This window comes from Panthera onca, chromosome D1 (genome assembly GCF_046562875.1).
Source record: "Panthera onca isolate mPanOnc1 chromosome D1, mPanOnc1 haplotype 2, whole genome shotgun sequence".
Lineage (NCBI taxonomy): Eukaryota > Metazoa > Chordata > Mammalia > Carnivora > Felidae > Panthera > Panthera onca.
In genome coordinates this window covers 95316678-95329803 of record NC_138348.1, presented here as the reverse complement: position 1 = coordinate 95329803, position 13126 = coordinate 95316678, and the positions used below count along the sequence as shown (strand labels likewise).

At 50.8% G+C, this 13126-nt stretch overlaps 1 protein-coding gene across 3 annotated transcripts in view; it reads left to right on the top strand.

The window, feature by feature from the left end:
- UBASH3B (ubiquitin associated and SH3 domain containing B) overlaps positions 1-13126 on the top strand; it is a 143970-nt gene that overhangs the window by 92295 nt on the left and 38549 nt on the right. For 2 of the 3 annotated variants that reach the window (XM_060605064.3, XM_060605063.3), the window contains exons 2-4: positions 9444-9497; positions 10290-10476; positions 11783-11981. In XM_060605064.3, the coding sequence (XP_060461047.3) occupies positions 9444-9497; positions 10290-10476; positions 11783-11981 (440 nt within the window). Of the gene's footprint in view, positions 1-9443; positions 9502-10289; positions 10477-11782; positions 11982-13126 lie in introns of all 3 variants that reach the window. The other variant, XM_060605066.3, reaches the window with a different exon arrangement.

Sequence of the window (13126 nt, the reverse complement as noted above, 5' to 3'; positions counted from 1 at the left end):
AAGCGTTAAAGCCACCCGTGTTTAAGTATGTTTAGCTAACGGGAGGAGAAAAATCCCACTTGCCAATTGCTAGAGCACAGACCCGCCCTGTTCCTTCACCCCCTGAGGTCCTGGTGACCTCTGAGCTCCAGACTAGGAGGAGGAGGCCAGGGTCTCAGTCACAGCTCCACCCTACGCTCCTGTGTGAGCTGAACACATCTTTTCACCTCTCCGTCGTCTCCTTCTCCTCTTCTGTGAACGAAAATAAAGGGGCACCGGGTGGCTCAGTCGGTTGAACGTCCGACTCTTGATTTCAGCTCAGGTCATGACCTCACGGTTCGTGGGATCGAGCCCCACGTCGGGCTCTCTGCTGACAGCATGGAGCCTGTTTGGGATTCTCTCTCTCCCTCTCTCAAAAAATAAACTTAAAAAAACAAAAACAAAAACAAAACCAGTGATGATCGGCCTGTTTCTCAGGGCTGTTAGGGGATCCATGAATGATTACATAAAAGTCTTAAAAGCTCCTCTATTACCATGGCGCTGGGGCTACCCACCATTTTTATCAGTAAGTGCCATCCTTTTCCTGGGCACATCCTGCCTTCCGCACGTCTCCAAGCACTTCTGCGCCGGGCTGCCAGCCTGACAGGCGTCCGGGGGCCGCCCATGGCTCTGGATTAACCTCCCACCTTCCCCAGTGCCCCCCAGGGACACACCCTCTTTTATCCGGTGGACACCTTTGCTTTCAACCAGCTGGACTCTCCTCTGCGGGGACTCAGAGACTCTACACAACAGACACTCCCCCTCCAGGGGTGCCTGATTTCCGTGGTTTTCTATAGAACCCGTAACCTAAAAACAGAACCTTCTGGACTGAACACAAGAGACTTGCCGCCTTAAATGTGAAACCGAGCCAAGCAGCTAGATAGGGCACTAACCCACACTCCATTCGCAGGTATGTCTTAGGGGAGGAAACGCGTATGAAAACGTGCAGAAATGGTGACGTTCCGGAGAGGGAGCTGGTCGTAAAAATAGAAATCACAGCCGTGTTTACCGAGCACCTATTGTAGGCAGGGGGCGGGGCCAAGTGTTACTATAACATTCATGATACATTCAGTCTGTCTCTGGGATCGGTGTGTCCCTGGCTGGCTGTGTGTCCTTGAGCAAAACAGAGGCAACTTCTGATCCTGTTTCTTGGGGGAATAACTATGGTTCAACAGGTGCGGTGCGTTGAACTTTTGAAACTTTGATCCCATTCTCTTGGGAAGTACCACAGGCAGAGAGAGAGAGGAGTGGGTCTCTGCAGCCCCACAGGGAGCACCAGTAACTTAGGATCTTAGAGGAAAAGGGGGAACCCTGGCCAGACTCTCCCCAGTGCATGATGATCATTGACCACCCCCCACCCTCCGCCTAGGTCTGCCTTGGATAAGTGAGTGAAAACTGCCCCCCCCCCCACTGATGCTCAGAGCCTCTCAGGGACTCCCAACTTCTCTCCTGAGCTGACCTAAAGTCCCCTGCCTCCTGGGTTGTGTCCCCTTCTCCTGCAGACTTCCCGTGACAATAGTTCCACATCACTGGCCGATTTCCCCTCCGCGCCTTTTCTTGTGGCCGTGTCTGGAAAGCTTTCCTTTTGCCCCAAATCCCGTACACTCCTCGAGCCCATGCTAGGTGGTTTGAGGATGTTTTTAGCAGAGAACGAATCTGCGTCTTCCGATGCCCCGTCTTGCAATATTCCCATTAGTGCGGAACTTACACTTATTCTGGGAAAATTGCGAAGATCGTTAGATACCATGGAGAGGTGTATGTGCAGGTGTTATTTTTGAGTGCCCAGTAGATGCCGGATGCCGTGCTGAACTCTTCAGATACAGGATCTGATACCAATATTCACTGCCATTCTGCATTGCGACGTGGGTGCTGTTATCCCCACCTAAGAGACTGGGAAAATTAATCTTCAGGTAATTAACTTGTCCATAGTCCCACAGTTAGTCAGCTCTCAAGAATGAACTATAAAGTTCGTTTTATACCACAAGCATACCACTTGTGTCTCTGTGCAAAAAGTCTTTGATTTTGGGGGGAGGAAAGCTATTGTCTGGATCCTAGGGAGACTTATAACAGAGGCAGAAAGCAATGTGTTTTATTATCTCACCACCCATGGTCTAATGGCTGGTTTCCCAATTACAAACTCCAGAGAGGCCAGGGCTTCAGCCCCCTTTACACAAGAACAAAACAAGGCCTCTCCATCTGGACCGCTGGGCCCTGCCACATAAACACATCAGGGAACCTAAGCAGCATTTTCCCTGCTCACCACCCCCTGCGGAGAGCGGCTTAATGGGCTCTTTCTGGGTTGGAAAATAGAGTCTTGTTGATAGAAGAGAAAGAGGGGTGTCACCACAGGTTGGGTTTCTTCAACTGGAAGGCCTCCTTAAGGCTCCCAAACAGCTCAGCATTCCCCCCCGCTCCCCTTCTCCGATTAGCCTTATAAAAAAGCCCACAGCACTTTCCTTCCTGTTGGCCAGCCTTTTGGTGGTCGCGTCCCCGGCCCCCTGGCAGGCTTGAGATCCCATCGATTGTTAGATGTACAGCTCTCAAACAGGCCCCAGCAGCTGAAAGCCTAGGCCATTAGCCCCAGCTAACTGAAAGGGTTCACCGCCAGGAGACTGATTCCGAGATTGGGTCTTTATGATCAATATCTCTTTCTCCATTAGGTTCATTTCCTCCAAAGGAAATGGGTAGGACCATTATGGTTTATGTTTATTGACAGGCCTCTCCACTGGCCTTCTCCAGCTTCACAGGGAGGAGGCAGAGACTTCGGAGGTGAGGTTGTTAAACTGAACTGCCCAGCCTCTTGCAAGCCTCTCTTACTGGCCTTTGGTGACAAACAGTAGCAAGGGATTCCTTGGGCCAAAGTGACAGAATACATTATTTTGTTGCGTAGGAAAGAGTGATCGACCCTACCAGGTACAGGAAGGTGGCACGAGTTTGGGCACAGTTGGAAAGAGTCTGAACACACAGAAGAACTTTCTGAGCACAAGGGCCATTACTTTCTATAATCAAGAGACATAGTGGATTCCCCTGAAGATCTGTGAGAACGAGAAAGATTCCTTCAAAGGTGCAACCTCGAAGGAAGTCCAGCCTTGTCTGGCCGTAAGGAAGAATGGACCAGCCAGTTTCTAGATCCTTTGTAACCATAGAATCATGGGTTAGTACTTATGGTGGCTTCTGAGGACCTCATAAGACTTTACAGATGTCACACCTTTCTTTCTCAAACTCCCTGGGTGGGCATTCATCACTTTCTCTTTGAAGATGAAAAACTAAAGCATCAAGTTGGGAAAAAACTTCCTTTGGGGAAAAAGCACCTGAGAACCTGTGCCCGCGTCCCAGCTCCTGCAAGGACCCACTGGGGCAACAGCATTTCGCCACTCCTTGATTTTACATCCACCAAGAAGTTTTGGCTGAAATAACCATCTCTGCTTTGGCTTGTGTGGTTCTTAGATGCTCCTCAAATGCTCCCCAACATTCTTTTGCCTTCTGACCATCAGTTAAAGTCGGGACCAAATTTGTATGGGTCTTATTGGCCACTGGTAGCTGAGAGGGTAATTATGTCCGAAAATGAAGTATCGATTAATGGGCAGCGATGGATGAGACGTTCAGGGGATCACGTTGGTTGCTCTGGAAGCATCTCCCATCCTTGGCCCCTAGAGTGTCTGGACTCATGTCTGCCCCATATTCTGCGTCCATCCCGTCCTCACGCCTTTCTGCTCTGCACGTGGGCGATGCCTCATTGCTGAAACAACCCTACCCAACCTAACAGAAGAGAAGGCAGAGCAGGCTGATCATAGTTTGAGGTGGAAGCAAACCTTCACCAGAGGAGAAAGTCGGAATCCGAGAGGAAGTGGGTATTAAGCAAAAGCCCAAGAAACAAGTCATTTCTGATGCATAGAGAAAAGATAATAAGGTAGGGAGAACTTCTCCTTTAGAGATTAGTAGGGGTTTTGTGGGGTTTTTTTTTTTTTTCGTTTTTTGATTTTTTTTTTTTTTTAGTCCTAAAAGCTTTCTTCATGTCTAGACTTGCTCCTTCAGAGGATAGGTTTGGTTTTAGTCACTTTTATGTGGAGGATAAGAGGGAGGACTGTGCTGATTGAGCAGAGGTAAATGCACAGGCAGACAGGTGCTAATATTGTCAACATCTCCACCTCCCTCTTCTACCAAGAAACCCCATTCTGGTAGGCAGGAGCAGGTAGGCACCCAGGAGGCAGAAGCAGGTGTCCACGACCATTCCCAACCAGAGGGGTAGGGGCCACTTCAGCCTGGGTTTCCAGAGAAGAGGAAGCTTGGGGGCAGTTAGCAGAAATGCTTCCCAGGGCTCTAGGCTCAGGGCGTCAACTGTTCAGTATACTTCTTTCACTGATTCAGAGCTTAGCCACAGCCTGTGGGAGCAGCCCCTGGATTGGGACAACCACAGAAATGACCGGACAGCTGACCTATCAGGTGAGAGCTCCCCAGGTCCAGAGAGGAGGCTTCTTGACAATATAGCTTTCACCATTTTTCATGAGGGTTTAAAGTCTGTGAAGCTCTCGGTGCAAGGAAGGCCTCCAATCATTATTGACTGTGTTGACTCTTTTCCTCCTGCTGGAGCAGCCTGTGGGTGCAGAGTCACCTGCTTGCCTCTATTATCAGGATAGCTGTCCGCCTCAGGCAAGTCGTTAAGCCGCCTCCAATTCTCTGATGAAGAAGGTCCGAAGAAGGTCCGCATTAAGCTGGCAATTCTCCACCCAGCACACTAAAAGCCTCTGATATTTCTCCCTAAAACCACACTACAAAACAATGTCCGTTTTTCAAATACACCCTAAAAGAATCCCTCAACGTTGTTTAGTGGAACCAGTGGCCCCTTGATAGGGCTGGACTTTCCAACCAGGAAAAACAGAAGTTGGGTTCCCTCTAAGTTTGCTCGCTCCCCAGTCTAGCACAGATCATTAAGCTAATTCTGAGGAAAGAGAATAAGGTATCTGGTTAATTAGGTCATCCTTTAATTGAATTCAAAGTATTAGATGTGGAAAATGTAACAACTGGTATCCTGGAGGTTGACAACATTTTTTTTTTAATTCTACAGTGAGCATTAAATATTGCTAATATTTGAGATTATCTTAGCTACATGAAGGAATGATAGAATTTTCGTCGCATGGGGAGTTTCATCTACTTGCAGGATTACAGGCTTGGCCTCCTGTCTTCTCTTTTCCTACATAACGAAGTTTTCGGTCACAGGGAACCAAAGCAAGAGCGTACACGATCTGGAGGCCGCAAGATGTGCTGACCAGCAATCCAAAGCCAAGGACAGAACAACTTCAAGTAATTGGAAAGCTCGGCTTGATTGGATCAAGCTCTTACTACAGCCTGACATACGGCTGGTGTTCGGCCAAGGGTGACCCTTAAACAGGACGTTCCAGTCCAGCTCAAAACCTGTGGTTCTGAGAGGGAGCAGGAATCATGCTGCACTGGGACACGGGGCCGGCCTGAATCCACACAGGCAGGCCTGAACCCAACCACAGGACCCAGAGGCAATGGTCTCCCAAAAGGACCCGGACCAAACTCTATTAGAGTGTAGCTTTCTGAGCTAAACTTTTGGTTTGGGTTTTGGTTTTCGCTTGGTTTCCTGGTAAGAGTTCCTGGGGAGGAAGCGAAGGTGAGAGGAAAGAAAGGAAGGGAGGGAGGAAGACGCAGAGGGAAGAATGCCACTTTGTCTTAGGCAAACCAGAAAGGAATATTTCCTTTCCAAGCCCTTTTAAGACTTGAGGGCCTCTCTGTGAGCGTGGTGGTGGGGTCGAGCGGTGGCCCTGGGGCCAGACCAACCTGGAACCTAAAATTCAGGAGAGCTGAGGGCAGACAGTGGGAGGGATCCCAGGGAGAGCGAAGCAAGGCCATCAGTGGGGGCTGCTGGTTCCTCCCATGTGGGCTGATGTCCTCACAGACGCTTGCCTGATCTGTCCGTGAGCCATTGCTTTGATCTGATTGGTGCTGTTCTTTCAAACCACCATGAGTAGGACATCAGAGTTTGCGTTGGTTCTTTTGTTTGTTTGGTTGGTTTTTGGGGTTTTCTTCCCCCCACCTTCTGCTACGAATGAACCCTAGACATAATGGGCAAGGTTAGGACCGGGATCAGAGGTGAAATTTGTGTTCTCACGTAACAGAGCCGCAACATTTCCCGTGTCCCGCCAAGTCCAACCACAAAGATCCCATCTGAATAATCGGCTGCTATAATCCAATGGCTAGACCACTCGCCTTTGAGTTTAAAGGGATACTCCGCCTTGATCTGCCCAGGGTCTCCGACAGCCTGCCAACTTCTGAGTCACTCCGAGCGGAGCAGCCGTGCAGGCTCAGCCTGGTGTTTGGGGTCCACCCCGCACACCCCACTGTTCTTGGCACTGGCCCCATCGATGGGCCGTGGAGGTGGGAGCTCTATAGCAACAGTCTTTGTACAGCAGGGTGGAGCGGGGAGATGTGCTGTGCCACTGCCCATGTTCCGTCTGTTCTGTGGGCAGAGTTCTGGGAACACACTCAACCCAAACCATTGTCAGCCTGCTAGTCCTGCCTGTGGCTTGTGACCCTAGGGAAGTGGTGATTTTACTCCCGCTGCCCAGAGAATCCCATTCCTCTGTTTCAGATCGGTAATGGCTTTCTAGAAACTTTCTCTACCCCCGCCCCCCCACCAACAACAACAAAAAAAAACAGAGCACCTCACTTTCACACCTTCCTTCCTTCCAGAAAGTTTTTGTTTTTAATGTTTATTTATTTTTGAGAGACAGAGAGACAGTGCAAGCAAGGGAGGGCCAGAGAGAGAGAGAGGGAGACACAGAATCTGAAGCAGGCTCCAGGCTCTGAGCCGTCAGCACAGACACGCGGCTCGAACTCATGAACAGCAAGATCATGACCTGAGCCGAAGTCAGATGCTTAACCGACTGAGCCACCCAGGTGCCCCCCAGAAAGTTCTTTCTGGTGTCTAACGTGAGCCCTTTGTGCTCTAGCCAAAGCTTATTATTTTTTTTTTAATTTTTTTTTTAACGTTTATTTATTTTTGAGACAGAGAGAGACAGAGCATGAACGGGGGAGGGTCAGAGAGAGGGAGACACAGAATCGGAAACAGGCTCCAGGCTCCGAGCTGTCAGCACAGAGCCCGACGCGGGGCTTGAACTCACGGACCGTGAGATCATGACCTGAGCCGAAGTCGGCCGCTCAACCGACTGAGCCACCCAGGCGCCCCAAAGCTTATTTTACTTTGGCCCTTGCTAGAGAAGGTACATCAGATACAAGAACCTTCCATAAAATTGAAGATTTCTCAAACCTGTCTTCTTCAGAAAGAAGAATTTGGGTTTTCTTAACCTTTCATCAGAGCCTTGTCACCCAAACCTTTCATTATCTTTCTCAATTATATCTTTGAGCCCTCTCCAAAACCTGTCTTTTGAGTTATGGGGACCATAACTTAATTAGATCTCTCATTTCCAGATGATACTCCTGGTGCTTAAGGAAAAATGAATTAAATTTCAGTCAGATATATTTCACTGGGGGAAGGGCCTGTAAAAAAGAAAGAGAAAGAAAGAAAGAAAGAAAGAAAGAAAGAAGAAAGAATGAAAGAAAGAAAGAAAGAAAGAAATTGGATCCTTTATATAAATAGGACATTGTATCACAAATGAGTTTTTCTTTCCCCGGTTTTTTGAAACAATGGGTCTTTTTTTGGTGAATGTAATTCCTCAGAGATTCTAACCTAAAAGACCATGATTTGCATTCTTTCGTGGGTATGTGGGTTCTGCATCCAAAAAAAAAAGCATACGATGTGTGCCTCTAATAAGTGGGCAACATGGCAGCAATTAAGCACCTTAAGGTCTGGGGCGAGTGTGTGTGGGGGAGGAGGGGGGGGGGGGTCCCTGTGTTTCCAGCCTTTTCTGTACCAGCTTTTGTTCTGAGGGGTTCAGAGGGGTCTGTCTGGCTTGCTTCTGTAATGCTGTTCTACTTAGATGTGTAGATGTCTTAATCCTGATCATATGGTGTTTATGCTCAGAATTTCATACGGGAGAAGGTATTTAATTGATCTTTGGGCTGTGGAACCGAGCCACAGAGCCAATGGTAGGGACAGGCTGCTTTGAGCCCTCACCTGAGATCCCCCGGGGTAAAGTGAAGAAGTTGGGCTCACTCACAGATGACCTGAAGGTCCTTCTAGGCTGACCCCTGTGAAAAAGAACCCTCTTCCAAAGAACCTGGATCTGTAGACTACAAGGGATGGGAACGGCCATTTATTGATCAACTCCGTGGGGTCAGATGAGAGTTCAAGGCCCCTCAGGTACACACCTATGGAGCAGATATGGCTAAGTGGCTGCCACCACAACCTCCCCACCCACCCACCCCTGCCCAGAGGAGTCTACACTATTTGGATCCCACTCAAAATGTCACTTCCTCAGTGAAGCCTTCCCTGACCCCTTGACCAGCCCAAGTTCGGTGTTCCCGTCCTATGTTCTTATGGCTCCCCATGCTTTCCCTTCATTGATTGCACTCGCCACCAATGTAATTATCTGTACAATCAAGGTTTTCATGCCCGCTCCACCCAAATCTCCATGAGGGTGGGGACCGTAGAAGTCTTGTTTGTCACCGTATTCCTGGAGCTTAGCACAGTGCTGACAAAATAGTTGCGCTTCAGGAAGTATTTCTCGAGCAAACAGAAGCATGAATGCAGAACGAATGGATGCACGGCAAAGCTGGTGACAAAGCCAGAACTGGCTGGCTCTCAGAGACCTGAGATTTGAGACACTCTTACTCGCGTGCTTGTGCCCAAGGGCCTCACCGCTGTCACCTTCCTGTGACACCGCCCCGTCCAGTAATAGAGTTTTGACTCCAGCAGGGGGAGTGATGGAGGCAGAGCCCCGGGCCACACTCTCAACCTGTCTTTTGTCCCCAGAGGCGTCTAAAAGAGCGGGGAGATTATAGATCTAGCCTGACGCTGGGGGTGGTGGCTGGAGATGGGTGGGAGGGGTCACTGAACTGGACCAAAGCAAACATCCTTGTGGGCATCAGCTTCTAACACGCTTTGCCAACGGGCTGCAAACACAAAACTGCTCGGCCGGGGATCTGGGTCAATGAGAGTGGGTGAAAAGGAAGGAGGACGGACCAAGACAGGCAACCTTTAGGGAAGCAAAAATAAAATTCTAATGTGGAAACTGCTGAAAATAGACTGCATGGCTGTCGGGCTGCATGCAAATCCAGTGCTAATTACATGGAAATTAATTACAAGTCCTAATTTCCATATGCCTCGCTAGGACCCTTGGGGGGAGGGGGCGTCCTTGCTGCAGGTGTCTGGTCTCACCCCCACCCCCACACGCCATTGAGGAGGCTCTGATGTCGTCTCCTTCACACTCTCGCCACAGCAGTGAGAAAAGCTGATAGGAGGCTAAAAATACTAACAATAGAAATTTGATTTCTTCTTCCAGACAAAAAGCCTTGGCATCCACAGGAGGGAGAAGTGTTCAGGCAGCATGTGACTGGTTGGTATGAAATAAATAAATAGAGAAAATAGCATATAATTAACTCTAAGTGTACGTGGTTGAGCAGGGATGTGCAGCCTTTCTCTAATGGACTGGGCGGGGGGTGGGGGGCAAAAGACCGTGTGACAAGCCATGTGACATGTGACAGGGTTATCAAGCTCATGGCCTCCTGGGTCTTGGTTCCAGGGTGTGCTTCTCCTTAAAGCTGTTTAAAGAAATTCAAAGCATTTCCAAGTTACAGCCCCTAACACGGTATCTGTCCCCCGACTTCACTCAAAGATACACCTTAGGTGCGTGGGTGCTGGGTGAATCGATTTCAACAAAACAAAACAAAACAAAAACACCTTGCGGGACATCACTGCCCAGGGCAGATCCCTACGCTCCTGTCTGGAGGCACGTGGGTTTAATCGTAGGGATGGATTTTTTTTTTTTATTGTTTGAGAGAGAGAGAGAGAGAGAGAGACAGAGACACAGCATGAGTGGGGGAGGGGCAGAGAGAGAGGGAGGCACAGAATCCGAAGCAGGCTCCAGGCTCCGAGCTGTCAGCACAGGGCCCAATTCAGGGCTTGAACTCATGAGCTGTGAGATCATGACCTGAGCCGAAGTCGGAGGCTTAACCGACTGAGCCACCCGGGCGCCCCAGGATGGATTTTTAAAGCACAAAAACGAAAACCCATCCCCTTACAGTGCCTGGGGTATGGAGCCTCTGGAGGGCGGATCTGTCCCTTTCGGGTCTTCCTTCCCTTCCACTGTTCTCAAGCGGGTCCTGCTTGGCTCCCTTCTCTCTGGCAGGTTGTTCTCCCACGTCGGCGACCCCTTCCTGGATGACCCCCTGCCCCGGGAGTACGTCCTCTACCTCCGACCCACCGGCCCCTTAGCACAGAAGCTCTCCGACTTTTGGCAACAGTCGAAGCAGATCTGCGGGAAGAACAAAGCCCACAACATCTTCCCCCACATCACCCTCTGCCAGTTCTTCATGGTGAGCCGCAGACCCTGCCCCGGCCCCCCCCAGCCCCTCAGCCCCTGCCCGGGGAGCCCGGCTGCCACACCCCAGCCAGCGCCTTGAGACCTGGAGTCAGAGTCAGCAGCCTCGGGGAGCTGGCCGAAAGAGTCACGGGCTCCTGGGCTTGAATGGACCGTTAAGGAATGAGTACGGTCCCATCTGCCGGGGCCCAGGAGCACCCCGGGTCGGATGCACCAGCATGATGATTGCTGTTCCTCAGGACTCTAGGGACAAGCCTGACCCACTGAGTCAGGACCTGGACGGGCGGCCCCAACACTGAAACTAAAGCATTTCCACCCTGGTCCACGGGTAAGAGTAGAAATTAGGGAGCTAGGAACAAGAAATGTGCTCTACAGACACGGGAGGGGACTTTAGCCTCATAGACCCTCTGGCCACGAGTTTTGTCTCACCAGATCTTTCTAGAGACAGCAAAGATACCTGTGACCCGCCATAGTTACCTGATCTCCATAATCCTAGCTATCACAGAGCTTACTTAATGACTAAATTAAATCCCCCTCCGTGTAATAAATATAAATACTTTTCATCTACTTTAGTTCCCTGTGGAGATAGAGCAGAATTGGCTTATCCAGGTGTATTCGAGATGAGGCAGAATGGTAGCACTTTTAGACATTTTCAAAAAGTATTTTGAAGTATTTTTTTCCAGCTTGTCTCTGCCTCTTTAAGACAAACAAAACAAAACAAAACAAAACCGTGTTCCTCACACCTTCTTTCTTCCCGTTCCCTCTGAGAATTATAATGATTATCACTTCCTCCCAGTCATTCCAGGATCTTTCTCAAAAGCATTCCGAACGTTAGAGACACTCATTTTCCCCCAGTGCTCCAAGAGGGTGGGGAGATGATATCACAGCTCTCTGAGCTAGCGTGAGACTGGCAGCCGGGTCAACTTCCGATCATCCGAGGAGAACAGAAAAGTCACAGATGATGTGAGAGCAGGGGAAAGCACATCCTTTACCCTGAGATGCCGTTTGCTCCGGGCCCATTCCCCTATTCTCCCTTCCCGCTGGACCAGGCTGCGCCCAGGGGCACAGCAGGGCAGGGCGGGAGGCAAGCGTTGGTCCCATGGCCCCAGCTGAGTTTATCAGTTAGACGGCCCACGTCCGGATAACTGGGAGCCTGCAGTTCTCCTCTGTCCTCACAGACAGAAGCGAGGGTTCAGGGATGGCGTCCTCGGCCTCCAGCCCCGGGGCAGAGGATGCCAAATGTTCAGTAGCGGTAGCCCTCCGCCCCCCTCTGAGTGGAGCGTTTTGTTTTCCCCTGCCAGTGTGAGGACAGCAAGGTGGACGCCCTGGGGGAAGCCCTGCAGACCACGGTCAGTCGCTGGAAGTGCAAGTTCTCGGCCCCGCTGCCCCTGGAGCTCTATACCTCCTCCAACTTCATTGGCCTCTTCGTGAAGGAAGACAGCGCGGAGGTCCTCAAGAAGTTTGCCGCGGACTTTGCCGCGGAGGCTGCGTCCAAAACCGGTGAGCTGACAGCTGCCAGGCCAGGCGTGGGTCCCGTTCATCAAAAACGGGGAAGGAAAGGGATCGGAAGTTATGGACGGCGGGGCTGGGGCCGGCAGGTGGAGGGCCCTGCGGGGATGCGCGGAGCAGGACGAGGAGCACAGCCCTTTCCTGCAGCACCTGTGGGCTCCCTCTTAAAAACAGCGAACTACTGTTCTGCTAAGCCTCCTGGGAGAATGTCCAACGTCGACCCTCAACAGCCAAGTTGAAGGCTCACAACTCACTGTTTCACACTGAAGCCGTAAGTGTGTCCTCTGCAGCACCGCTCTCTCTCTCCAGTTCAGAGTTAGCGAACCTTCCTTCCCTGCCAGCCTCCCTGCCATGAAGGCCTCTGTCGGGGTCTCACGGCTCACTCCGTGAGGGCCCAGGGCTGTGCTCGGCAGGGTAGCACAGCACAGAGAATAGAGTGGAACCACTTAGATAATAGATCCACCGGGCCCACGTCCCGCAACTCCCCGAAACCCATTAGGGGGGTCCCGAAGCTTCAACAGTCTGTCCAGAAATGTCACCCCTTCAAGATGTTTCTTGCTCTTTCCACGGCAGGCCTTAGTTCAAGCCAGCTGAGATTTCCCACCAAAGGAATTAGCTTAAAAGATGCTCAGGATATGTGTTGACTTAGAGGCAGGAAGCACGGAGAGGGGACAAGTGGGAGAAGTTGCCAGAGCTTTCCGGTCTGCCTACAGGTACAGACGAGCTCACTTAGGTCAAGGTGAGCCTTACCTGCAGTGGGACAGTGGGGTCGAGGGGGGAAGAGTCGGCAGGGGGCAGTTTCTGCTGGCTCCCTTGAGAAATCGCCATCAGTGGGTATTTCTTAGGGACCGCGATGCATTCATCCGTGAAGAAAGCAACGTAACAAGTGGTTTCTCCAGGCCCGAGATACAGGTTCAAGTACCTGTGCTCACAGAGAGCTCTGAGAAGAGAAAGGCCATCATAGGATGCAGTGGCTCCCCCTTCGCAAAAAAGGAAATGCATGCTGGGCTGGGCGATGTGGATCCCTACAGTGGAGAAAGGGCCCTGCAGGCAGGAAGGAACAAAGTGTGTGCAGAGGCTTGTGTGGAGCCCCCTCTCCCCGCCCCCAGCAGAGCAGAGCTGGGCGTGAGCCGTAC